A 23826-nucleotide genomic window follows, 5' to 3' on the forward strand; every position below is an offset into this window, starting at 1 on the left:
TTTACAAAAAAAGCTAATAGAACTAATAAATGAGCTTAGCAATGTTGTATGATACAGGTCAATACAAAATATCAAATTTAGTTGTATATAACAGTCATGAACAATTGGAAACTAAAATTTTAAAACACCACTTTTAAAACAGCATGAAACACTTAAGGATAACTCTGACAAAGATATGTAGCAACTACACCCTTGAAATTACAGAACATTGCTGACAATTTTGACATTTTTGAAAAAAATCAAATGAAAACTAAATGTTCAATGCTATTGAATGGAGAGTCATAACATTTTAATGGATTGGAAAATTCAATAATAAGATGTCAGTCAGGGGCTTTCCTGCTGGCTCAATGGTAAAGAATCTGCCTACCAAGGCAGGAGACACGGGCTCGATCCCTGATCCAGGAAGATTCCACACGCCGTGGAGCAACCAAGCTTGTGTACCACAACTATTGAGTCTGTGCTCCAGAGCCCAGGAGCTGCAACTACTGAACCCATGTGCCACAGCTACCGAAGCCCACTCGCCCTAAAGCCCGTGCTCTGCAACAAGAGAAGCTACCTCAATGAGAAGCCCCCCAGCCACAAGTAGAGTGTAGCCCCGACTCATCGCAATTAGAGAAAAGCCCGTGCAGCAACGAAGACCAAGTACGGCCAAAAATAAATAAATAAAATTACATGTATATAAATGTCAGTCATTTCCAAATCAAACTACAGATTCAAAATAATCTTAATAAAAATTCTATCAGTCTTTTTTGGTAGAAATTGACAAGATGGATAACCATGTGGAAAAAATGAACCTGATCCTTATGTCATATCACATACAAATAGTAATGAATCACATATCTAAAGGTAAAAGCTTTTGTTCTTTGAAAGACACCATTAAGAAAATGAAAAGACAAGCCTGTCTGGGAGGAAATATTTGCAAAATATATATCTCATGAAGGACTTGGGATATTAAAAGGAATCTTATAAACTGAAAATAAGACAAAGAACCTGATTTGCCAAATGGGCAAAATATTTGAAGACACATTTTACTAAAGAGGATGTGAAAGTGAAAGTTGCTCAGTCGTGTCCGACTCTCTGCAAACCCATGGACTATATAGAGGCCATGAAATTCTCCAGGCCGGAATACTGGAGTGGGTAGCCTTTCCCTTCTCCAGGGGATCTTCCCAACCCAGGGATCAAACCCAGGTCTCCCACATTCCAGGCTGATTCTTTACCAGCTTAACCACAAGGGAAGCCCTAGAATACTGGAGTGGGTAGCCTTTCCCTTCTCCAGAGGTTCTTCCCAACCCAGGAATCAAACCGGAGTCTCCTGCATTACAGGAAGATTCTTTACCAACTGAGCTATGCAAATAAACATATGAAAAGATGCCCAATATCAACAGTCATTAGAGAAATGCAAATGCTCTATCAGTATACCTGCAATAAATAGCTAAAATGGAAAAGATTGATGATATCAAGTGTTGGCAAGGACATGGAGCAATGGATCTCTGAGTGTTGATGGGAATGTAAAATAGTCCAGCCATTGTAGAAAACAATTTGACAGGTTCTTAGAAAGTTGTCATTTACACTCCAATGATTCCACTCCTAGGTTTCTACCCACGAGACATGAAAATTGCTTTCTAAGCTTGCTGCAACAGGTATTTTCCTGAAATTTCTTTCCACTGGTTGTTGTTCAGTTGCTCAGTCATGTCCCACTCTTTGTGACTCTATGAACTGCAGCATGCCAGGCTTCCTAGGCTTCACTATCTCCTGGAGTTCGCTCAAACTCATGTCCATGGAGTCGGTGATGCCATCCAACTGTCTCATCCTCTGTCACCTCCTTCTCCTCCTGCTCCCAATCTTTCACAGCATCAGGGGATTTTCCAATGAGTTGGTTCTTCATATCAGGTGGCCAAAGTATTGGAGCTTCAGTGTCAGTCCTTCCAATGAATATTCAGGGTTGATTTCCTTTAGGACTGACTGGTTTGGTCTCTTTGCTGTCCAAGGAAGGTCTCCACTGGACTCCTAGATAAATCTCTTTGCTTTATCTCCTACAGCTTCCTCTCAGTATCCACCCTGTACAGAGACTGCAGCTACTCACCAAAGCCCACCAGCTCTGCTTCCTTGGCACCTGGTGATGACCCACTTCTTTCCATCTGCACTGGGTCACATGTATAGTTAGTTCTTGCCAATGGAATGTGCTTCGGAGGCTTATTAGACTTCTGTGAAGATAATGTGTCTTATTTACTCTCTTCCCTTGTCATCCGGCTTGATGTCCCTGTGGAGAACACAGATGGAAGAAGTCTGGGTCCTAAATGAATATGTAGAGCAGACTCTCCCAGCCCCTAGCCTCCTCTAGCCCCTCCCTGGCCTCAGTAACTGTCACTGGCTCCAAGGTGGTCAAGAAATGAATCATTGGTGTATTTAACTACTGAGACTCTGTGTGTGTGCGTGCGCGTGTGTGTTGGTCTAATAGCTAGCCTTACTTACTCTGAGTAATACCTTGCCATTCTTGATGAAGTAGATGCTCAAATAATTTCCTAATGACAGATGCTCAGGAATTACATTTTCAGAGTTCTTGCATGTCTGAAAATTGTCTTATTTAGCCCTCACATTTGAGTTTGGCTAGTGAGGCTAAACTGTTAGTTCCCTACCCGGTACCCATTCCCTTACTTATTTCTTGCCCCTTTTCTGTGTATGAGGCAGCAATGTCATTTGGCTGAATACCCGTTTTCTCAGAATCTCTGGCAACTGGGAGAAGCTCTGCAACACATTTCTGGCAACTGAACCATAAGCAGTTTCTCTGGGTAAGCTTTGTTTTCCTGCTAAAATCAGGATAAAAGGGAACATAGGCACATGGCACCACCCCCTACCCTCCTTCTCAAAAGGAACATGGGTGTGTTGTCTGGAGCTGAAGCAGTCATCTTGTCAGTCATCTTACCATATGGCAACAAATATAAGCTAAAGCCCGTGGATTCACAGAGATGCTGTCCTTGATGTCTCTGATCTACTGAATAAGCAAGCAATGCTTCCTTATCTGGTTAGATGAGAAGAGTAGCCTCTTATTTGTTTACAGCCCTGTAAGTCATAATTTCTGTTGAATAGAACATTTTAAACTGGCCCAGAAGGTATATACTTTTAGATTCAAAGTAATTTTCCTTTAGAATTCAAAGACCTTTCTCTGCTGTCTTCCGGCCTCTGTTACTGGTAATGCCAGACTAATTTGTATTCTTTTCTTTGCAATCTTTTTTAAACAGAAAGCTTTTAAATTAATGTTCTTTTTATCCTGATGTTCAGACATTTGTTACTGTGTGTCTACCCTGCTCATCACTTGATAAATCCTTTCAACGTGATGGCCGTGTCTCTACTCACGTCTGGGAAATTCTTTTCTATTTGGTCATTTCCTCCCCTTTGCTTTCCCTGCCTTCTCTTTCTGGAACTCCTGATACAGATGTCAGACCCCATAGATTCCTTTTAGCTTTTGTCTTTTCTTTCATATTCTTTTTTTTTTTTTGGTTCTATATTCTATAATCCGCTAACTCTTCTGTTCATTTTTTAAATTTCAGCAATTTTTTATGTTCAAGAATTCTTTCTTATTTTCTGATTGCTACCTTCTCAAAGCAGCTTGTTTCTGCTTTTCACATGTGGGATCTCCTAAAATATCTCTGAAGAGGTTTCATCCCAAACTTATCTTATACCCTGAATTATTTTGAGTCAGTTTTTCTATTATTCTTTGTATTGCTCTTTCAGCTGCAATTTTTCCTCAACAATCTAGTACTTTTTAAGATAAAGACAAAAATCCTTAACACAGTCTAAAAACGCCCTGTAGAGTCTGGTCCCTAACTATAGTTTCAGAAAGATTTATTTATTTATTTATTTATTTTATGTATGCACAGTCACTTTATTTTTATTATTTTTTTTTTAGCATTCTTTTTTTTTTTCATTTATTTTTATTAGTTGGAGGCTAATTACTTTACAATATTGTACTGGTTTTTGCCATACATTAACATGAATCAGCCATGGATTTACATGTGTTCCCCATCCCGATCCCCCCTCCCACCTCCCTCCCTATCCCATCCCTCTGGGTCTTCCCAGTGCACCAGCCCTGAGCACTTGTCTCATGCAAGAAAGATTTCTTTTAAATTTAATCTTTGGATTGTGACACATCATGCTTACAACAAGAGTATATAAAACTTATGGACATTCCAAGAATAATAATAAAGCTGACATCCACATAAACAGCTTTCAAATCAGAAAAGGGGATATCACCAGGACCGTATGTTCCCGTGCATCCACTTTCACATCTCTCCAAAAAAGAAAACCACTATTCCACTCTCTGCAATCATAATTTTCTTGTTCCCTCATTAGTTTTTACCATCCACACCTGCATCCATGTACAAAGTAGTATTTAGCTTTGCCTGGTTTTGAACTCTATGTGAGTGGCACTGTATAGTTCATATTCTTACTTCTTTTGCTTAACATTATTTTGAAAGACTCATTCACCCTGATGTGTATCACTGTATGTAGTTTACTCAATTTCAATGCTGGGTAATAAGCCAGTGTGTGACTATTCCAGACTTGCTCAGCCTAGTGGATGTTGGGGCGGTTTCCAGGTTCAAGTTTTTGCAAATGTCCTTACCGTGAACATTTTTAAATGGGTTTTCTGTTGCGCATGTGCACAAATCGTCCTCACATGTGTCCCTGGGAGACAAACTGCTGGCTCCCAGGAGATGTGCAGGTTTCCACTTCCTCAGTCGCGCTAAACTGATTTCCGAAGTGGTTGAGTCCACTACTCTTCTCACCATAAAGTATCTGAGAGTTCTTGTCGGGACTTGCCGTTATCAGCCTTTACAATCCTTGCTTAGCAAGTCGGAGTGAAGCTATATCTCATTGTGGCTTTGTATTTGCATCAGTTGTGAGGGTGAATGCCTTTTCATTTGACTGATCACTTGTGTTTCCTCTTTACAAGTGCCTGTTCCAGCCTTTGCCCACCTTCCCCGCTCCTGGATTTCTGTTCTAATTTGTTGTCTATCCTCCTACAGGTTCACAGGAATTCCTTACATATTTTCCTTTGTCCATTTATGGTGTTTTAAATGCTGTCTTCTCTTTTCACTCTCTACATACAGTGTTTTGAAAAAGAACGTTCATAATTTGAATGTAACTGAAGTTATCAACTGTTTCTGATGTGACTTACACTGTTTCTCATGTAAGAAATTAGTTTTGATCTCATATTAATAAATATATTTTAAAATATTATTTTCTAAAGATTTCAGAGTTTTGCCTTTCACATTGAGGCTTGGAGTTAATTTGGGGAAAGGGAGAGGTCTACTTTCACCCCCCCCAATATGGAGAATTGATAATCCCAGTTACCCTTTACTGAAAAGTTCATACCCACTGACCAGCAGTTTCAGCCTCTTGCTCCTTCTTTCCAGATAGATTGATCTGTCTGTGGTTATAGTCCTCTGGGCTTTCTTTTTGGTTTCACTGTCCTATTTATCTGTTCTTGTGTCAATGGTTCACTGTCTTATTTGCTTTAGCTTTATAATGTCTTGGTATCTGCTAGGGGTGATCTCATCACTACCAGCCTCTCTCTCTTCAGCTCCTTCAGGGGCACCTTGACTTGTCCTAGCCCTTTGCACTTCCATAAAAATTTTACATTCAGTTTATCCAGTTCCCAAAAAATTCCTGCAGTGAGTTTGATTAGGCTTGCCTTGACTCTTGACTTAGACCGATTTGGGGAGAATCATCATGGTTCCAGCACTAGGTCTTTCAATCCATAAGCATGGTTTAACTCTCCATTTTTAGATAGTCTTTAATATCTCACAATGAAATTTTATGATTTTATTCCATAAGGACCTAGATGTATAAATCAGTAGATTTATTCTTAGGTCCTTTACTTATTTTTGTTATACTAAAAGTGATATTTTCTAATTATTTACTGCTGCATAGAGGAATACAAAACACAACAGATTTTTGTATACTGACTTTTTTAATCCAACAATTTTGCTAACTTTTCAATTCTAATATTTTGGAGAAACTTTTATTTTCTACACAAAACCAGAAAATAGTGACAGTTTTGTTTATTTCTAATCCTTTTCCCTTAGTTTCATTTTATTATCTTACTGTCTAGTCAACACTGTTCAGAAGAAATCTAATGTAAGTGATAAATGCAGACCTCAGGTATATTTTAAAATTAAAATTAACAGCCATGCTAAAAATGTTAAAAAGCAGATGAAATGAATTTTTGTAAAACAGTTAATGTAACCCAATGTATTAAAATATTCAATATGTAATCAATATACAATTATTAATGAGACATTTTATGGTGTGGGTTTTTTTTGGTACTATTTAAAATTCAACATGTATTTAGTTTTACTCTTACACATCAATTCAGACCAGTCACATTTCAAGATCTCAGTAGTCATAGGGGGCTAGTGGCTACCATGTTGGATAACACAGGTCTAGACTATTCTGTGCCATGTTTAATGGAAATGAGGATTGCAATCATCCTTGCCTTTTTACTAATTTCAACATTTCACTATTAATTAGAATAATTAGGATATTTGCTGTAGGATTTTTGTAGATACTTTTACCAGGATAAAGTCATTCCCTTGTATTCCTAATTTGCTACAGGTTTTAAAACATAAACAGATCTTGAACGTTCCCTGTATCTTTTGTGATAACAATATGTCTTTCTTCCTTAACTAATGGTGAATTATGTTAACTGATTTTTTTTCTTTTGCTTTGCAGTGTTTGTTGCTAATGAGTGGTAGCATTTTCCCCAGGGTTTTCAAATTGAGGTATGCCTGCTTGCTGTTTCAGCTGTGTCCTACTCTTTGCAACCCTATGGACTGTAGCCCACGAAGCTCCTCTGTCCATGGGAAAATTCAATACAACTAGTGTTTTCATAGAAATAACTTTTGCTTTTGCTGATTACTTTCTGCCCTTCACTTTGCTGCTTTTGTGAATATTTCCTATGTCTTGAAAGGAGAGTATTCTGCAGTTGTAGCTACACTGTTCTGAAAAAGTCCCCTAGTCAAGTTTCTTAATATTATCTTCATTAAATATATTTCTGCTTGTTCTGTTGATTACAGAAGGATGTGTTTTTAAATCTCCCATTGTAATTGTGGGTTTGTCTATTTCTCTGTATAGTTCTCATCTTCGTTTTTTTTATATTTTAAGACTATGGTATTTACATATGAATTTGAAATTGTTCTTTCTTTCTGGTCAGTTAGACCATTTTCATTATGAAGTGACCTTCTTTATCTCTAGTGATTTTTTTCTGATACTAAAATAACTGCACCAGTCTTCTTTTCCTTAGCCTTTGTATTATAAGAATTTTTTTTTTTACCATGCATTTCCTTTCACCCTTTCAGTGTCCTTATGTTTTGGAAATGTTTCTTGTGGATGTCTTTTGTAAATTACAGGTAGTTGGATTTTTATCCTGCCTGGTAATCTTCATATTTTAACTACAACATTTAGTCCACTTGGATTGTTTTATAGTACATTTGAATTTATAACTGTTATTTATTTGTCCCACCTATTTTGTATTTTTCTTTTCATTCTTGCTTGTTTTAGGATTGATTGACTTTCTCATTCTGTTTTCCCCCTCTAATAATTTAGCTAAATACTATATACTGCATTTCCATTCTTTCTGTTTACCCTGTTAATGACAACTTACAGTCTTAACTCATCAGAGTTTAAATATATTTGGTATCTATTTTAGTTTTCCTCCTGAGGAATAGAAAGATCTTGGAACACTTTAATCCATTCACCCAAGTTCTATGCCATTGTTGTGTATTTTAGTTCTATTTTTATCCAGAAAACATTGTTATTGTATTATCAATGTTCTTCATTGTTCTTTATTCTCTGTTGCATCAGACCTCTGTCTGTGATCATCTTCCTCCAGCCTGAAGTTCTTCCGTTGGAATTTCCTTTAGGGAGGGTCTGCTACTGGCAAAGTCTTAGTTTTTGTATTTGTAAATGTTATTATTTCTCCTTGTTCTGGAAAGACATTTTCACTGGGTACATAAATCTTGAAATAAAATTTCACTCAGTTTCTAGGATGACGGTTATTTTTCTTTCAGTGCTTTGGATTATCATTTTACTGCCTTCGGGATCCTCGCCTCTCCCGTTGCTCCTCATAAAAAGTCCGTGCAAATCATTTCTTTTTCTTTTCTCTTTTCCTACCCCGGACGCCTGGACTTTATTCTGAGGGACACAGGGAGCTAGGGAAGGTTTTAAAGCACTAGGGTGATCCAGTCAGATCTGCATTCTAGAAAGCGCACTCTGGCACTGTGGACTCGGGCTTGGAGGACGTTGAGAAGTGAGAAGGCGGTTGCTGCAGTCCAGAGGAAGGACAAGGGGTGTGGAGGGCAGGGGGTCAGAGAAGCAGGACTTGGGGGGCCAATGCAGGCAGGCGGTTGGGAGCCCAAGGGGCACGGATGACTCGGGTTCCTAGTGAGGACGAAAGCTGGCGCCGTAGGGCAGACAGAAAGGTGTTGGAGTGGATGGGGATAATGAATGGATTTGTCTGAGACCTCAAGATCCATTCATTCCACAGAGTCGAACACCTACTACGTGCAGAGTGTCAAGTGACCGTGACTGGGGACTTGGGGCTGCGTGGCGTCAAAATCCGTCCCGCTGCGCACCTTAGATTCGCCGCGGCCAGACCTGCCGCCAAGTATTGCCTGGCGGGGGGCCTTGAGGCAGCGGCCGCGTGGGGACCGGGCGTCTCAGCACAACCTCCCGGACGGACAGATGGACATTAAGCATGGACGCAGAGGCGCCTGCTCAGAACTGGCAAACCACGCAGCTCCCGAGCCCGGATCCAGAGAGGCCGTGGTACTGAGACGCCCTGACAGGTTGAGAAACCTTGGCGGTCCCCGCCCTCCTGACGCCCGAGGGTCCGCGGAGCGACCGCGTCTATTCTTTGTGAGAGGTGAGGCAAATGGCCTCACCGCTCTCCCCCGGGTCCTCATATGCCCAACCCTGGCTAGGCCGTTTTCAGACCCTCAGAGTCACCGGGAGGACTTTAGAAAACACTCCTGGGTATTATTAGTATTTCGTCCAACACTCTCTCCTAGCGGAACCCGCGCCAAATAAGTCCCGCGGGCCGCTGGCTTTGGAGAGAGACGCCAAGCGCGAGGCCCGGGGGCGGACCTCCAGAGGGGGCGGAGCCATGGAGGGGCGTGGCCGACTAGACGAGAGCCGAGCCCCCGCTCCGCCCCGCCCCGTCCCCGCCCCCGCCCGGCGCGCTCGCCTGCCGGCTCGCTCGCGCCGAGGAAAACGTTGCGCAGGTTCAAAAATGGAACGTCGGCGGCGTGAGGGAGCGCGAGGGGGTGTGCGCGCGTGCGCGTGCGCGTGCGCGCCCGGGCGAGGGTGACGGGGACCCCGCCGGCCCGAGCATCGCGCGCCGCAGCCGCGGCCCCGCAGCTCCGCCCCCGGCCCGGCCCGGCCCCGGGCCCGCTCGCCCGCCGCCCCGCATGGAGCTGTCAGCCATCGGCGAGCAGGTGTTCGCCGTAGAGAGCATCCGGAAGAAGCGCGTGCGGAAGGTGAGGCTGCCCGGGGGGCGGCTCCCAGGACCCCTGTGGGGTCCCCTTCTGTCCCCAGTACTGTCCCCTCTACCCTGGAGGCGAGGGAGAAAGTGGGGGCGGGGGGACCCAGGCAGCCCCGCGCTGCCGGGCCCGTATCCCCAGCCCGTGCCTCAGTTTCCCCCGCCACCTTGTAGGGAGAGTAGAATTAAAAGTTGTCGCCCCAGGATGTTGGGGGCAGCTAAGCCAGCCAAAGCCGGAGATTAGGATCGGACTGGAGGAACCCCGAACGCTATCCTTTCTCATCCTCCTCTCATTAAATATGGGGAGACTGAGGCCCAAGTTGAAGAAACGGCTTGCCTCGTGTATTCGCATCGGAGCTGGGTCTCGAACTCAGGACTCTGTACTCTTGGTGCCAAGTCCTTTGAAGTTGGAGGAGCTTTGGAAAAGCCTCCTCCCGTCTCTTAAGTTTAACTGCTGGACTTCGACCTTTGCCGATCCCCTCCACACCCCCACCTCCGCGTCTCTCCCCCTCTTCCAGTGCACACCCCCTCAGTCTTCCCCTCCCCGACTCCCAGCCCCGCCCGGCGGCTCAGTGAAGCCGCCTACGGCGCTTCGGCATCCTCAAAGCTCCTCCCCCTTTGCCTTCGCCTCCAAAACATACACCCGGCGATTTAAGGAGGCATCTGTTCTGCTGGGTTCGGTCCCCGCTCCTCGGGCCTGGACTTTGGCCGTGCCCATTTCCGGTGCACACGTTTGCAAAGTAGTCTGGCCCCAGGCTGGAAGTTGGGAGTGGAAGGCTTTGGGGAAATTTCCTGTCCCAACACTTAAAACCACTGTCCTTTTATCTCCTCCCTGCCGCCCCTTGGGAAGCTCTAGCGGCAGGGCTGGTAGTTCACCTCCTCCCATTTGACGGAGGCACAAACTGAGGCCCGGACTGGGGAAGTGACCTGATCAAGGTCACACAGTAAGTTAGAGATGAGTGCAGAGCAGGAGCTCAGGTTGGCTGATTGCCAACTCATCTTTCAAGGGAGAAAACTTAGCCCTGGTATCTTGGGCTAAGGGTCATGGGTTCAAGGTAGGCCATGACCTTTTCTTTTCTTCCCCCAACTCCAATGGGGTTGAGTTTTGTCTTCCTGTCGGGGCTGCCCCTTCTCCTCCCTTCCCTCAGGGTTTCCTCAATTTGAATTTGTTCCTCAAAACCCAATGCTTTCCATGCAGTGTAGCCTAAACACATACATTAATTACCCCTTTCTACATGGGGCCTGAGAAAGTAGTGCCAGAGAGTGAGGAGCACTGTTCCTTTCACATTCATTCAAAATTTTGAGGACCTCTTATATACCAGGCACCAGTCTAAGTGCCAGGGGAGGGAGCTCCAGCCTTTGTGGAGCTAGCATACTGGTAGAGGAGACAGGCAGCAAAAGAGGAAGTAAACAGATGCTTTCCACTGGGGTTGTGTACCACACAGAAAGAGAACTGTAAGGTGGCAGGGAGGGTGGCCAGGGCAGGCCTCTTTGAGGAGATGACATTATCTTGGTCTTAAAGTTCTAGTGTGGAGGGGTATCACCTGTCAGATGGGGTTGGACTGGAAACTTTTAAAGGCCCCTATTACCTGTGCAGAAGGGAGGAACCTGGCTCTTATTTTCTCACTCCTGGAGGGAGGGATGAGCACCCTTTCTCACGGTGGGGACTGTCCGCCTTCTCTGGGGCCCTTCCAGGGTCTTTTGACTTGAGAGTAAGTTGAGAGTCTTGGAGTCACTAGCCTGTCCCCCCTGTCTCACAGGGACGCGGCTGATGGGGCTAGAGGCCTGGGGGACTCCCCAACGAGGAGTTTTCTAGGACTTGGAGACTCTTCTAATTAAAAAAAAGAAAGAGAATCATCGTCTTTGCACTGGCACACTGGACACTAGATCTTTGGCCATGCACGTTCCCCACTCGTGACATGGGCTCCAAGCTTCTACCACAGGTGCCCCTGACACGTGACATGGGCTCCAAGCTTCTACCACAGGGGCCCCTGACACGTGATGTGGGCTCCAAGCTTCTACCACAGGGGCCCCTGACACTGACGTGGGCTCCAAGCTTTTACCACAGGTGCCCCTGACACGTGACATGGGCTCCAAGCTTTTACCACAGGTTCCCCTGACATGTGACATGGGCTCCAAGCTTTTACCACAGGTGCCCCTGACATGTGACGTGGGCTCCAAGCTTTTACCACAGGTTCCCCTGAGGTGTGTAGGCCCAGTGCACTCCTGTGCTCTAGCAGGGAGGACGGTCTGGGATGGACATGGAGCGACCAGAGTTTGAGGATCTCTGGTTGATGGGGATATATGTGTGTGTGTGTGTGTGTGTGTGTGTATATATATATATATATATATATGGGGATATGTATGTGTATATTGTGTATATGTTTTGGGGGACTTCTGTCTGCAGAGGGGATTGGGCCTTCAGCCCTGCAAGTGGTCCTAGGGGCATCTGTGTATCTCACTGTGTCTCCTTCTCTCTCTCCCCAGGGTAAAGTTGAATACTTGGTGAAGTGGAAAGGATGGCCCCCAAAGTAAGGCTCCTTTGTGTCTTGTCTGCCTACGTGTACATCCTTCCATCCGCCTTTTCCCCCCTCTCCTGCCTTGCTTTTCACTCCAGCTGCTCTAGTAATTGGCCAGCTTACCTTGATTTAATCGTCCTCTTGGCTAGGCCTCAGTTTCCCCTCTGCCAGCTGAGGGATCTGGAGTATATGAGGGTCAAGGTGGGCGCCAGCTTCTCTTCATAGTTGTGCTCCATCTTCTGATTGGAGCCTCTGCTCCCCTGCTTCTGGCCTCTCCTGGCATTCAGCGGGTGAAGACGCAGCGTCTTGGCTTCAGAAATGGCCACCTGCAAGGTGGAGGGCCCCTCAAGCTGTAGCATGTACCAGTGCCAGGTGGGAGTTTGTGGTATTGAGCAAGACAAGTTTAGCCAGTGGGGCATGAGTCTTCAGTGCCATAGAGCTGGGGACAGAGCCACCTTTGGATAGCACTCTCCAGTCTACAGAGCAGGTTCTTCCCTTACAGACTTGTGAGACAGCTGTGGTCCTCATCTCTAAAGATGAGGAAACAGGTTCAGAGAAGGTAAGCAGCTTGCCTTAGGTCACACAGCAAGGGGAGGCAGAGTTGGGGCTTGAAGTGAGCCCCTCTTCTATGCCTCCTCCATCTCCCGGTTGGGAGGCGGCCAACTTGGGTCTAGGACCTCTCCCAGTTGCCCCTCCTCTCCTGCTGAGGCCTAATCAGGAACCTTCTCACCAACCAGTCACCTCCCAGCAGGAGTTGTTGGGGGAGGGGAGGGAATGAGCAGGTTGTGGGGCCTCCCCATTGGTCTGTGGGCCCCCCACCTCCCTGCCTGGCTTCCTTAGAGATAGACTCCTGGAATCCCCCCTGGTTCCAGAGCTCCTGGTGTCTGTGCCAGGGGCTTTCTGCTGTGTTGCTGTTGGGGGTGACCTGATGTTTGGGTCCTGGGAATGTCTTGGACACACAGTGGTGAGAGACACAGCGGAGGGGAAAACAGCCATGCTGCCTCAGCTTCCCTCTCTACAAAATGGGTTCTGTAGTCCAGGCCCAGCTCTCCTCTCACAGGCTTCTTCACTTTGTGGGGTGAAAGGTCTGGGGTGTGTCCCAGGTGGACTGCAGGCATCCTGCTGATTAGGGCTGGTGGCTGGCCAACCAGGTAATACACTCATCCATTCCTGCTGCCCCTGCTGCCCTTTCCCAAACACCCTGAGACTGAAGGATAATCCCCTCCTCCACTAGGCAGAGGGGAGGTGGGCTTCCAGTCTGGGTGAAGGGGCAGTAAGAGGAGGTGGAAAACTAGAAAAGGAAGGTGCTCAGAGTGGGCATACTCCCTGGGTACTCACTCCTCTTTTAGCTTCTGCACCAGAAGCCATTGCATTGGACTGTGGACACTAGCCTGTTGGCCTTCAAGGCATTGTTGGCTATTTTTCCTGCTGTGTAGACTCCCTTCTCTAAACAGATGTATTTGTCTATTTCAAGTTCCTTCCCCCACTTTTATTTATCCTGAATGAGTATGTCTGCCCATCAGAGCTTCGGTCACAGGAAGGACCTGGCATTCTAAGAGCGGTCCCTGCGTAGTTCTGCTGGCCTATGCCCATGCCCCTGGGGCCCCCTTGTTCCCTAACATGCTGGAGACCACCAGATGGGCCCTCATGACTACCTTTTGTGACCCACCCCCACGGGAGTTCAGGGAGTCTGTCTGGCCAGAAGACCTGGGGCATCTCCGACTTCCTCACACTTTGGTCCTTGTTCACAGCTAAACAGCTGGGATCCCTTGGACAGGCCCCCAGCAGAGCAGAATCTCTGCTTCCTCATCTCCAAATTGGAATGAATCCTCCAACACAGCAGTGATGTGAGGATTAGATGATAGATACAGAAGTACCTAGTGCATGCTTAACCCAGACAAGGCACTTAGTAAATGTTTGCTATTAATAGTAAGTTACACAGCTGGGCTCCTAGGTCTCTCACCAGCCAGGAGAGGGGTCTGGGGGGATTCTACTCCCATCTAAAGTAGCCTTAGCCCTCATTTAGATCAGTCCTCTCATGTTTCAAATGAGGAAACCAGGGCCCAGAGAGGAGAGGTCACTACAGTAATATAAATGCCAACACAGTGCAGCATGGTACCCACTTTATGCCAGCCACTGCCACCCAACTTCACTTGGGGGACAGCAGATTCAGTCACAGAAAGAAGGAGGAGAACCAGGGCCTCTCTTATCACCCACTTTAGTCTCCCCTCCTCAGGGGGCCTTGCTTGAAGAAGAGGCTGAGAAAGAGGGCGGGGAGTGGAGTAGTTGGACTAGCTGCTCCCTGCAGGCCTGGGAGCCTCGGCTATCACAGTGCCAGCCTGGGTGGGAGGGGGAGTCAGACTCTCCTGCTCCCAGCACCCTCCCCATCCTGGGCAGGGAGCTTTCTATTAATACAGAAACCACAATGTAAACCAGCACTCACTCTGCCCGGCCCCTGTTGAGCTTTAGGGTGCTTTGCCTGTTTGGAGGAATAACTGCCCTTCCTCCCCAGCAGATGGGGTAGAGGAGCTATCCTGCTTGTTCTGGAAAGAACAGCAAAGGGTACAGGGAGGGGCTGGGGGCACAGGGTGGAGGAGCTTAATAATCAGCTGCATGCTCTCAGCCCCACGGAGACCCTCAGATACCGACTCTCATCTCAGCCTGCTGCCCCTCTTTGGGAACACTTTCTTTCCCTCTGTTCTTACCCACTTGTGAATGCTACCCCATTTGTGGGGAGCACGGCCTCCATGGAGCTTTAGGAATGATATTATCCGTGTATCAGGGTACAGCAATAATCAGGCTGATATCAATAAGCCTCTATTAAAATCAGGCATTGGCCCACTTAACTAATTTGCCTAATGGCAACCCAGTGGACAGATGAAGAGACAAACCCTCAGCAGAGGAGGCCCTCCCTCAGATCATAAAGGTGGCATGATTTGAACTCTGGGCACCACCATTTCCTCAGCTGTAAAGTGGGACTCTAGCCTCACGAAGCCCTATGGAAGGCAGCCTGAGACAAGAAAGGGTTCATAGCAGTGCCAGACACAGACGAGGCGCTTCTTTGTCCTCCAAGGCCCTGCTGAGTAGCAGCAGCAGCAGAGTCCTGAGTTTGGTCTTGGCAAGTGTGTGTTTGTGTTCTGGAAGCTTTTGATATTGACTTAATTACTGCTTGTTTGCTTTTATTATGTACCACATTTTATTATGTACCACAAGTGCTGTATGTGGCTTGACACATCTGATTGTCACATCACCCCTAAAAGACATGGACTATTGGTAGCTCTGCTTCACAGATGAAGAACTGGAGGCCCCAACAAGTGAGTCACCTGCTCACCGCCGCCTCCGCCAGTCTCTCTGGTAGCCCGGCACACTCCTTCTCATTTGGGTGGCTGGAAATCGGAGTGGGGGGGCTGCTGGGTGGCCTGGCTCTATGGGGCGCCCATCTCCCGGCACTGCGGGAGCCTACGCGGCAGGGCCCAGGCGGGGCGGCGGTGAGCCTGTTTACCCCGGCTCGGGGGCGGGGTGGCGGTCACGTGGCCGTGTTTACCTCGGAGCCGGCGCGCGCAGTCCCCGCCCCCCGCCCTGCCCCTCATTGGTCGGCCGGGTAATCTGGCGCGCGCGCCCCCGCGTGCGTGCGTGTGCCCGCGCGGCTGCCCGGCTGCTGGGGGCGGGACCCACGGCGCGGCTGAGGGGAGCCCTCTGTCGGCCTTCTTGCGTTCCGGCCCAACCGGCGGCGCGGAGACCGAGTCCCAACGGCCGCGCACTCCTGTCTTGTCTGAACCCGGGTGGTTCACAAAGCGTGACCTACACTCGCCACGGCCTCTGGCTCCCCACACTACAGAGGGCTGCTGATGGCCGCCTCTTTCGGAGGGGCGAAGGTGTCCGAGAGGGTGAAGCGCCCGTCCAGCGACCCCCTCCCGCCTTTCCTCGGCGGGGCCAGGCCTCCTGCTGCCAAGTCTCACCCTTTCTCTGTACCCGCTGTGTGCCAGGCCCCGGGTCAGACGCTGAAGACGTGGGCAATCAGACCGTGCCCCTCTCCCAAACACATCACAGCCCGGTGGGTAGCCAGATACTTCGCCATGTGAGGACCCAAAGGGAGAGGGTGGCCAAGATTCAGCTGAGTTCCAACCACAGACTGGCTACTTACTGGTTCAGTGACCTTGGCAAGATGCTTCGCCTCTCTGCCCAAGTTTCCTCTGTAGCGTCTGTAACCTACCTCATAAAGGTGTTACAAGGGATGGATGAATCCCTGCGGTTGTCTGCTCTGGCATCTAACCATTACGGTGGTGGCGGTGGTGATGGTGATTCTTAAGATGAGGAAATTGAAGTACAGAGAAGGTTAGGGACTTGCCAGGAACCACACAGCAGCTACATCACCAAAAAATGGGCAGGGCAGGGGGGAAGTGGGCAGGGCAGAGGAGACTAGAGCACTGAAGAGACTTCCACAGCTAGAGAATATGGGGGGTGGAGGGCAGGCAGAGGACAGAGCGGAACACAAAATTCCCCCTCTCTTCTTACTAGGTACAATTGAGGAAATTCAGCCTTTGTGGGGAGGAAGGGTTGACGTCTCTGCCAGCTGCTAATTGCTTTCAGTTTGGTCTTTACCAAACTATATATATATTTTTAAAAATCTCAGTTTCACTTTCGCATTTCTTCAGAATGAGCAGAACTCTGCAGTGACTTCTACAGCCATTCCCAGAACACATGGGGGCTGGGGCCTGGCTGGGCAAGCTGGGGAGAAGTCACAACCTCCCAGCCAGGACACCAGCTTGATTCATCAATTTGTATGGCAGGTGCCAACGGCAGCAATAGGGCCCTGGAGAGCAGCTGAGGGGAGGGTTCATTGTGCTTGGAGAGGATGTCAGGGAAAACTGCAGGACCCTGACTCTTAAAGGATGAGGAGGTCACTGGAGGAAGAGGGCCCCCAGGAGGAGAGCACAACAAGTGCAAAGGATAGGAGCTGGGACGGTGCTGGGCATGTCACACTCAGGGCGTAGACCTTCACAGCTGAGTTCACGGGGCCTTACACAAAGTGTGCAGAAGTGTCAGTGAAAGAAAGGAGGAAAGGCCTGTTGTTGGGCAGCTTATCATTCAGATATAGATGGGACTACTGTTAGGTTTCACAGTAACCAGGACAGTTGAAGATGAAGGTTTTAGCTTGGCTGGTTAGAAGATGGCAAGGCCCAGCTTCTCTCTGCCTTCTAATACTTCCCTAATACCTACTCACCTCCCTTCTTGTCCAGCAGTCCTGGGGGCAGCCTTGGCCAGAATCACAGCCTGTTGCTTTGTTTTTTGTTTTTTTTTTTAACATGCCCATACACATTTGTGTGCATATTTGTATACATACATAAATGTTTTCAAGTTACATTTTTTTATGTACTAGCATCTGTTTATAATGAATCATCCTCCCCCCACTTTTGGAAGTTATATAAAGTTTGCTTTTAAAATTATTCAAATAAAATAGCAATCTAAGTTAAAGGCAGATGCTAAGTAAATAATCATGCAGATGGAAGAAGGATGGCTGAGCTCTGGAATTACCCAGGTCTGTCTCAGCTGTCTGGAATGCTGTCTGGCCTGGGAGTGGTGGAAGGTCCCTTGTGGAAAGACCTGGGGTCTGCTGTAGGATCACTGCACCAGACAGTCTCTGAGCATTTACCAGATTTCCTGCTATGTGACAAGGGACCTTCAGAGCTGGCCTTGATGATGCAGGTGTGTGCTGAGGAGGAGGGGAGCAGCTGGGCCAGGCAGAGCCCACACTGGGGCTGGGGCATCGCGGGGGCTAGGGACAGCAATAGTAACAAGCACAGAGCACTTAAACATGTGAGCGCATTTAGTCAGCACAAGAGACCTTTCAGGTCAGTCCAGTCGCTCAGTTGTGTCCGACTCTTTGTGACCCCATGGATTGCAGCATGCCAGGCCTCCCTGTCCATCACCAACTCCTGGAGTTTACTCAAACTCAAGTCCATGGAGTCGGTGATGCCATCCAACCATCTTATCCTCTGTCGTCCCCTTATCCTCCCGCCTTCAATCTTTCCTAGCATCAGGGTCTTTTCAAATGAGTCCGTTCATCACATCAGGTGGCCAAAGTATTGGAGTTTCAGCTTCAGCATCAGTCCTTCCAGTGGATATTCGGGACCAGTTTCCTTTAGGATGGACTGGTTTGATCTCCTTGCAGTCCAAGGGACTCCTAAGAGTCCTCTCCAACACCATAGTTCAAAAGCATTTATGGATTGGGAAATCAGCACAGAGACATTGAGACACTTGTTTACAGTTGTACTGCCAGCCAGGGCAGAGCTGGGGTTTGAACATGGGCAGTCTGGCTCCGGAGCCCCTGTTCTTTACCACATGCTCTTGCCTCTCATGGGAAGGGAATCCAGGGATGTATGGGGCCTGCCCTCTTTCAGTTCAGTCACTCAGTCGTGTCCGACTCTTTGTGACCCTGAGGTGAACATGGGGATCTAGTCGGGAGCTAGACGAAGTCATTTTTAGGGTGACGTGATCAGGATGAGGGGAGTTCTGGTGTTGAAGCCCCCAGAAGGCCCCCAACCTAGTCTGGTGGGCCAGGGACAATTTATGGGATTAGGTGACAATTACAGGCTGGATCAGGAAGGGGCAAGTCCTGCCCACAGCGGCTGTGGCCTCTGAATGGGAGGCAGGGTTGGAGGCGGGGCAGCTCTGACCGCTTGTTTGTCTCCCTAGGTACAGCACGTGGGAGCCGGAGGAACACATCCTGGACCCCCGCCTGGTCATGGCCTACGAGGAGAAGTAAGGGGCTCAGCCAGCCCCGGGGCTGCGGGGGGATGGCAGGCTCTGAGGTTTTGTGGGGAACTGTCGCTGGCTTGACTCCAAACAAGGGTCATGGGCCCCAGGAGACAGGGGTCTGGCAGGGACAGCTGCAGCTGGGGAAAGGTACTGGGTACCGGGTCCCAGGGCAGCCGAGGGCCTTGTCCATTTCCTGCTGCTGGGTGATGTCAGCCGCTCTGCTAACCACCCCAGGCCTCGGTCTCTTGGCCATTGTCGGCCACCCCCAACCACACCTGCCCCGATTTCCCCAGAAGGTAGGGGTTTCCGTTGCCATGAAAAAGGTGAAAATGGGCATAGAGATGCCCTGCATGTGAGGGGTGGCAGTATCAGTATTGTCCTGTCAAGCCCAGCGATGGACCTGAGAGAGATTTCCACTAGAGACCCTCTCACCAAGTCTGATGAAGCTCAAGAAAGGTCGGGGTTGGGGGGAGTGTGACTTTAGAGCCAGTACAGCTGAGTTGCTGTCCCTCCTGCTTGGCCCCCTCCTAGCTGGGTGGCCATGGACAAAGCTGCCCCCAAGTCTCAGTCTCCCGTGTCTGCCAGGGCTCTGCTGCAGTTCTGAGGGTGGGTTAGTGATTGGCAGCTCCTCCAACGGGCTGTGAGGGCACACCTTTAATGGAGAGCTTTTGCTGAAAGTGTCGTTTCTCCTGGTAGGAGGGCTTTTTTAGCATAATCTAGCCATTCCCTTCTGATGAGCCTTGCTGTTCCTGGCCTCCTTGCCAGCAGACTGCCCAATCTTTCTGCCTGTCCCTGACCCATCTCCCCTGTAGAGTGCAGGACCATTTTATAAAGTCATTTTTATTTGGTTCCTTTTAGTAACCTCTTGAGACAGGGCTGAGGGTCTCGTTTGACAGATGAGGAGACCGAGGCTCTGAAGAGCTAGGGGGCTTGTCCAGGAGCCTCACGGCTGGGGGACAGTCCAACTAGGGCTTAGCGGGGTGGGCCTCCTGACTCCCAGTGATGCTGTTCCTCTGCCCCTCCCCACCCCCTTCTGATTGCTTCTCCCCCAGGAGGTCTCCTGCTGCTGGTTCAAAGGAAATGTTCCCACTGGTCTTTCCTTTAAAAATCACAGTGTTCCTGTCCCACAGCTTCTTTCTGTTTCCCGAGTGCTGGTGGGACCTTGATCCAAAAGGGTTGTGACACTGGGAGAACCCTGTGGAATGTCCTGGATTGTGGTAAGACCATTGGGCAGGCATCAAGGGCCTGGATCAGCATCCTGGCTTGGCCACTCCCCAGCCGTGAGGTGCTAGGCAGGGCCTTTTTCCTCTCTGAGCCTCAGCTTCCCTGTCTGTGAAATGGGGAGAACAGTGCTGACCTCGTGGGCTCTTGTGGGGAGCAGAGGTGTGTGAACGCACTTCACGAGCCATTAAGTGTGGACACTCAGGTGCGAATGTCTTCCTCATGGTAACTGGGGGTCACCCAGCTCACACTGTCATTTGTTCAACCAGTCTTAATTGAGGTCCTCCTTTGTGCTGGGCACTGTTCCAGGGACTGGGGCACAGCAAGGCACAAAACCAGCAAGTGTCCCTGCCCTCGTGGGGCTCACGTTCCAGTGTGGAGGCCCACAGTGAAAAGTAGGCCAGTGATAGTATAGATGCAAACGTGTGGCTGCTGTTCGGACAGGGGCGGGGGTGCTGCTTTCAGCCCGGTGGTTGGGTGCTGGCGTTTGACCAGAGACCTGAGCTGAGTGAGGGAGGGAAGGAGCCCAGTGGGCATGTTACAGAAGACCATCCAGGGAGAGAGCGCACTGATGCAGAGACCCTGGGCTGAGGAGTGGCATGGAGGCGAGCGGGGCCCTGAGCCTGGCTGGCTGGACTGGTGTGAGCTGGGCAGGGGTGGGGCATTGCGGAGTGGGCACGGGCAGCTGAAGGAGTGGAGCGCAGCTCAGATTCTACCTCTGAGTCCTGTTAGAGAGGGTTTGGATGTTCCTTTGAATCTGAAAAGTCAGTAGTTAAGGGACAAATGAACCCACTGTCTGGGACCTGCAGACCCACTGTGTGGTTTGACTTCTTCCTCCTCTCTGGGTCTTGGTGAGAAGGACATAGAAGAGGGGTGATGACCATTCTAACACCTGCTTTGCAGTGTTTTTAAGGGACTCTGGTCAGGGAGTCCCTGCGTCCTGGGAGGGGCCGAGGGGACAGAGGCCCGGCTGGGGCCACGATCCCCACAGCCCTGGACACTGAGGAGCCGAGGGTTCCAGGGTTGACAGAGACTGGTCCCTGGGTAGGTCAGGACTGGACGGAGTGGAAGCCCCCACCTTGCCCTCCTGCTCCCCCCACCCCCACAGTTACAGGGCAGAAACTTGGGCACTACAGGAGGGAAGCCAGGTCGTGTGGCCTAGGCTGCAGGCCTGCCCCCACTGGCCCTAACTGGGCCAACAGGCTTGACCTCGCCAGGCCCGGCACCCGGAGCTCAGCATCTTCACCAGTAGCAAAAGTTGTCAGAATTGTGGCACCGGTTAAGTGACTAAACCTCTGTGTGCCTCAGCTGTAAAATGAGGATAGAAACTGTGCCTCCCCATAGGGTGAGGGTTACAGCATTGAGAACAGCACCTTGTACAGCGTGCCCAGGACATGGTAGGAAATATAATGAACAGCACTTATACGGGTATAATAGATACCTTCTTCTTTTCTCTCAAGGCCCTTTCCCTTTCCCCCCCTCTCTATTTCCTCCTCCTCTTCCTCTTTTTTCTTTTTCTTCCCTCTCTTCCTCTCTATGATCTTAGTCTTTCTACTCCCTGCCCCCACTTTGAGAAATGTCAGGGACCTCTCGCTCCCCCCAGGAGCCCCAGGGCTCAGCTAAGAAGGGAAGCTCATGCTCCAGACCAGGAAACTGAGGCCCAGAAAGGGAGAGTGGCCAGCCAGGGTGTCCCCTGGGTCAGGTAGGGGTGACCGGGCTCCCAGCACCAGGCTGTGAGATTAGATTCTCACTCTCCAGGATAGGGGAGGCCTGATTGGGTATCGCATGCCCTTGGTGCTTCTCTCAAACACTGGTTCTGGGACCCCAGAGCAGACCTGCTGAAGCCAGCTCCACAGGGTGGGAGGGACAGCTCCGCCCCCAGCACCCCTGGAGTTTGATGCCTGGAAGCAGGTGGCAGCCACTCCTTCGAGGAGGGAAACAGGAGCCATGGACCCACTGGCTTAACTGGGCTCAGACTGAGAGACTGGCCTAAGGCCTCAGAAAGCGTGAGTGGAATGAAGTCAAGCGCAATGACTTTGAATCATCCCACCACTTCCAGCACATGGTTGGGGTATCTGGTGTTGTTGTGTTGTGTGTGTCTTTGTATGCGTCCTCACGTTGTGCCTTGCATGTGTGTGAAGTGAGGAAGGCATCCGGCAGAGAGTCTGGCATCTACTGGGGACTGAATGCAAGCTAGTTTTTCTCCCCTTCCCCAGCCAGACGATACAGGCAACGGGAGCCTGTCTTCCCCACCAGGTTCGTGCAGATGCCAAACTGGCGGGGAGTTCTGGGCAGAGCCTCATGTGCAGAAGGACTCATCCGCCCTTCTCCTCAGCTCCCCTGGGCCTGTTCAAGACAAATTTGATTGAGAGGTCTCTATACACGTCTCCTAAGAGTGGAAACTGGAAATTGTTCTGGGGGTTGTTCCCAGTGCATGGAGAGCAGAGGTCTGGCCTGACCTTGGGGCCATGCAGACCACATGTTTTTGGAGATGCCCCCTGAGTCCCACCTCAGCGGTTGGGACCAGTGGCTGTGCCCTCACCTTTAGTCAGCTGAGAAGAGGGAGCCCTGGGAGTTGAACACTCCACCCCATTGTCATGGCCTAAAGCGAGCAACGGGAGGAGCCCAACCCCAGGATGGGCGGTAGCCCGTGGTGGGTGCCCCCCTCCTCCGTAGACAGCAGAGGGCCAGGTGGAGCGGACGCCTTACTTACCCTTAAATGTCACCAGTGTTTCCTTTTCTTCTGCCATTTGCTTTGCACACCAGGGAGGAGAGAGACCGAGCGTCGGGGTATAGGAAGAGAGGTCCGAAACCCAAACGGCTTCTGCTGCAGGTAACCCCGCCAGCTCTGGTGCCATCCCTTAGGGCCCCTTGCTCCCCCACCCCCGCCCCTACCATCTGTGCCTTTGCACCGGCTAGTCCTGCTAAACCACTAACCCTCCTCTGGCTCCATCCAGGGCACTGTGGAGGGTGGGGTGGGTGGGGCACTTAGTGGGTAAGTTTCAATGAGAGGAGTTGGGAAAAGTCAGAATTTGGGCTGGTGCCCAGGGGAAGACAGCATGGATGGGAGATCGGTGGAGGGAGGGAGGGTGGATGTATCGCTCATGGGGTCCTAGAATATTGAAAGCTTAGAATCTCGTAAATAAGCCTCTTTGATGCTCACAGTCCCCAAAATACAAAGTTGTAGTATTTTAGAACATTAGGAGCATAAACTTGAGAGTTGAGGAAACAAGGGGAGTCAGGAATGTTAGAATCTAAGAAAAGGAGATTCATAGAATTTTGGAATTGTAGCCTTGGAATGTCCTAGAAACGTGTCATTTTGAGTGAGAAGAAACCCTCTGCTTGAGGTCTTCAGGGCACTCTGCTACCCTTCGCTGGTTTGCACTGAAAAGAGGATGTAGGCTAGAGTGATGTAGTTCTGTGATTCAAGGCATGTCTCTGAGCTCGAGTTTTCTCTTCTACAAAATGCGGATGATAACAATACCAGCTGTCCTTAATTAGGCCCACCTGGGACTTTAAAGCCAAAACATAAGGCTTCTTGGTCCATGTGCAGTGTGAGCCATGTCCAGCCTCCTGTCCACTCTAAATTGTAGATCACATGAGGCTTTTGTAAAATGTAGATCACAGGCTTTTGCCAGATTAGATGGGTCTCCCTTCCTGCAGTGGGTGTGATCCCTGGGGTTTGGTGTTAATTGGGTCCTGAGAAAGAGATAGCACGTCAGACATCTCCATGCTGAGCTCTGTGCTCCGTGCTCTTCATGAACGAACACAGTTTATCTGCACACCAAA

At 49.3% G+C, this 23826-nt stretch overlaps 1 protein-coding gene and 1 long non-coding RNA gene across 4 annotated transcripts in view; one reads left to right on the top strand and one right to left on the bottom strand.

Moving 5' to 3' along the window:
• On the bottom strand, window positions 1-16488 carry LOC133043566 (uncharacterized). The gene is made up of 3 exons (XR_009689723.1): window positions 16271-16488; window positions 12181-12383; window positions 1-2260 (listed from the first exon to the last, which is right to left on the bottom strand). It is a non-coding gene; the product is annotated as an uncharacterized LOC133043566 (long non-coding RNA).
• Window positions 9407-23826, top strand: part of CBX7 (chromobox 7) — a 20198-nt gene continuing 5778 nt past the window's right edge. For all 3 annotated transcript variants that reach the window (XM_061124524.1, XM_061124525.1, XM_061124526.1), the window contains exons 1-4: window positions 9407-9536; window positions 12026-12069; window positions 18754-18819; window positions 22804-22870. In XM_061124524.1, coding sequence (XP_060980507.1) covers window positions 9468-9536; window positions 12026-12069; window positions 18754-18819; window positions 22804-22870 — 246 coding nt within the window. In that variant the 5' untranslated portion in view covers window positions 9407-9467. The remainder of the gene's footprint in view (window positions 9537-12025; window positions 12070-18753; window positions 18820-22803; window positions 22871-23826) is intronic.

Source organism: Dama dama, chromosome 22, assembly GCF_033118175.1.
Source record: "Dama dama isolate Ldn47 chromosome 22, ASM3311817v1, whole genome shotgun sequence".
In the NCBI taxonomy this organism is placed as follows: Eukaryota; Metazoa; Chordata; class Mammalia; order Artiodactyla; family Cervidae; genus Dama; species Dama dama.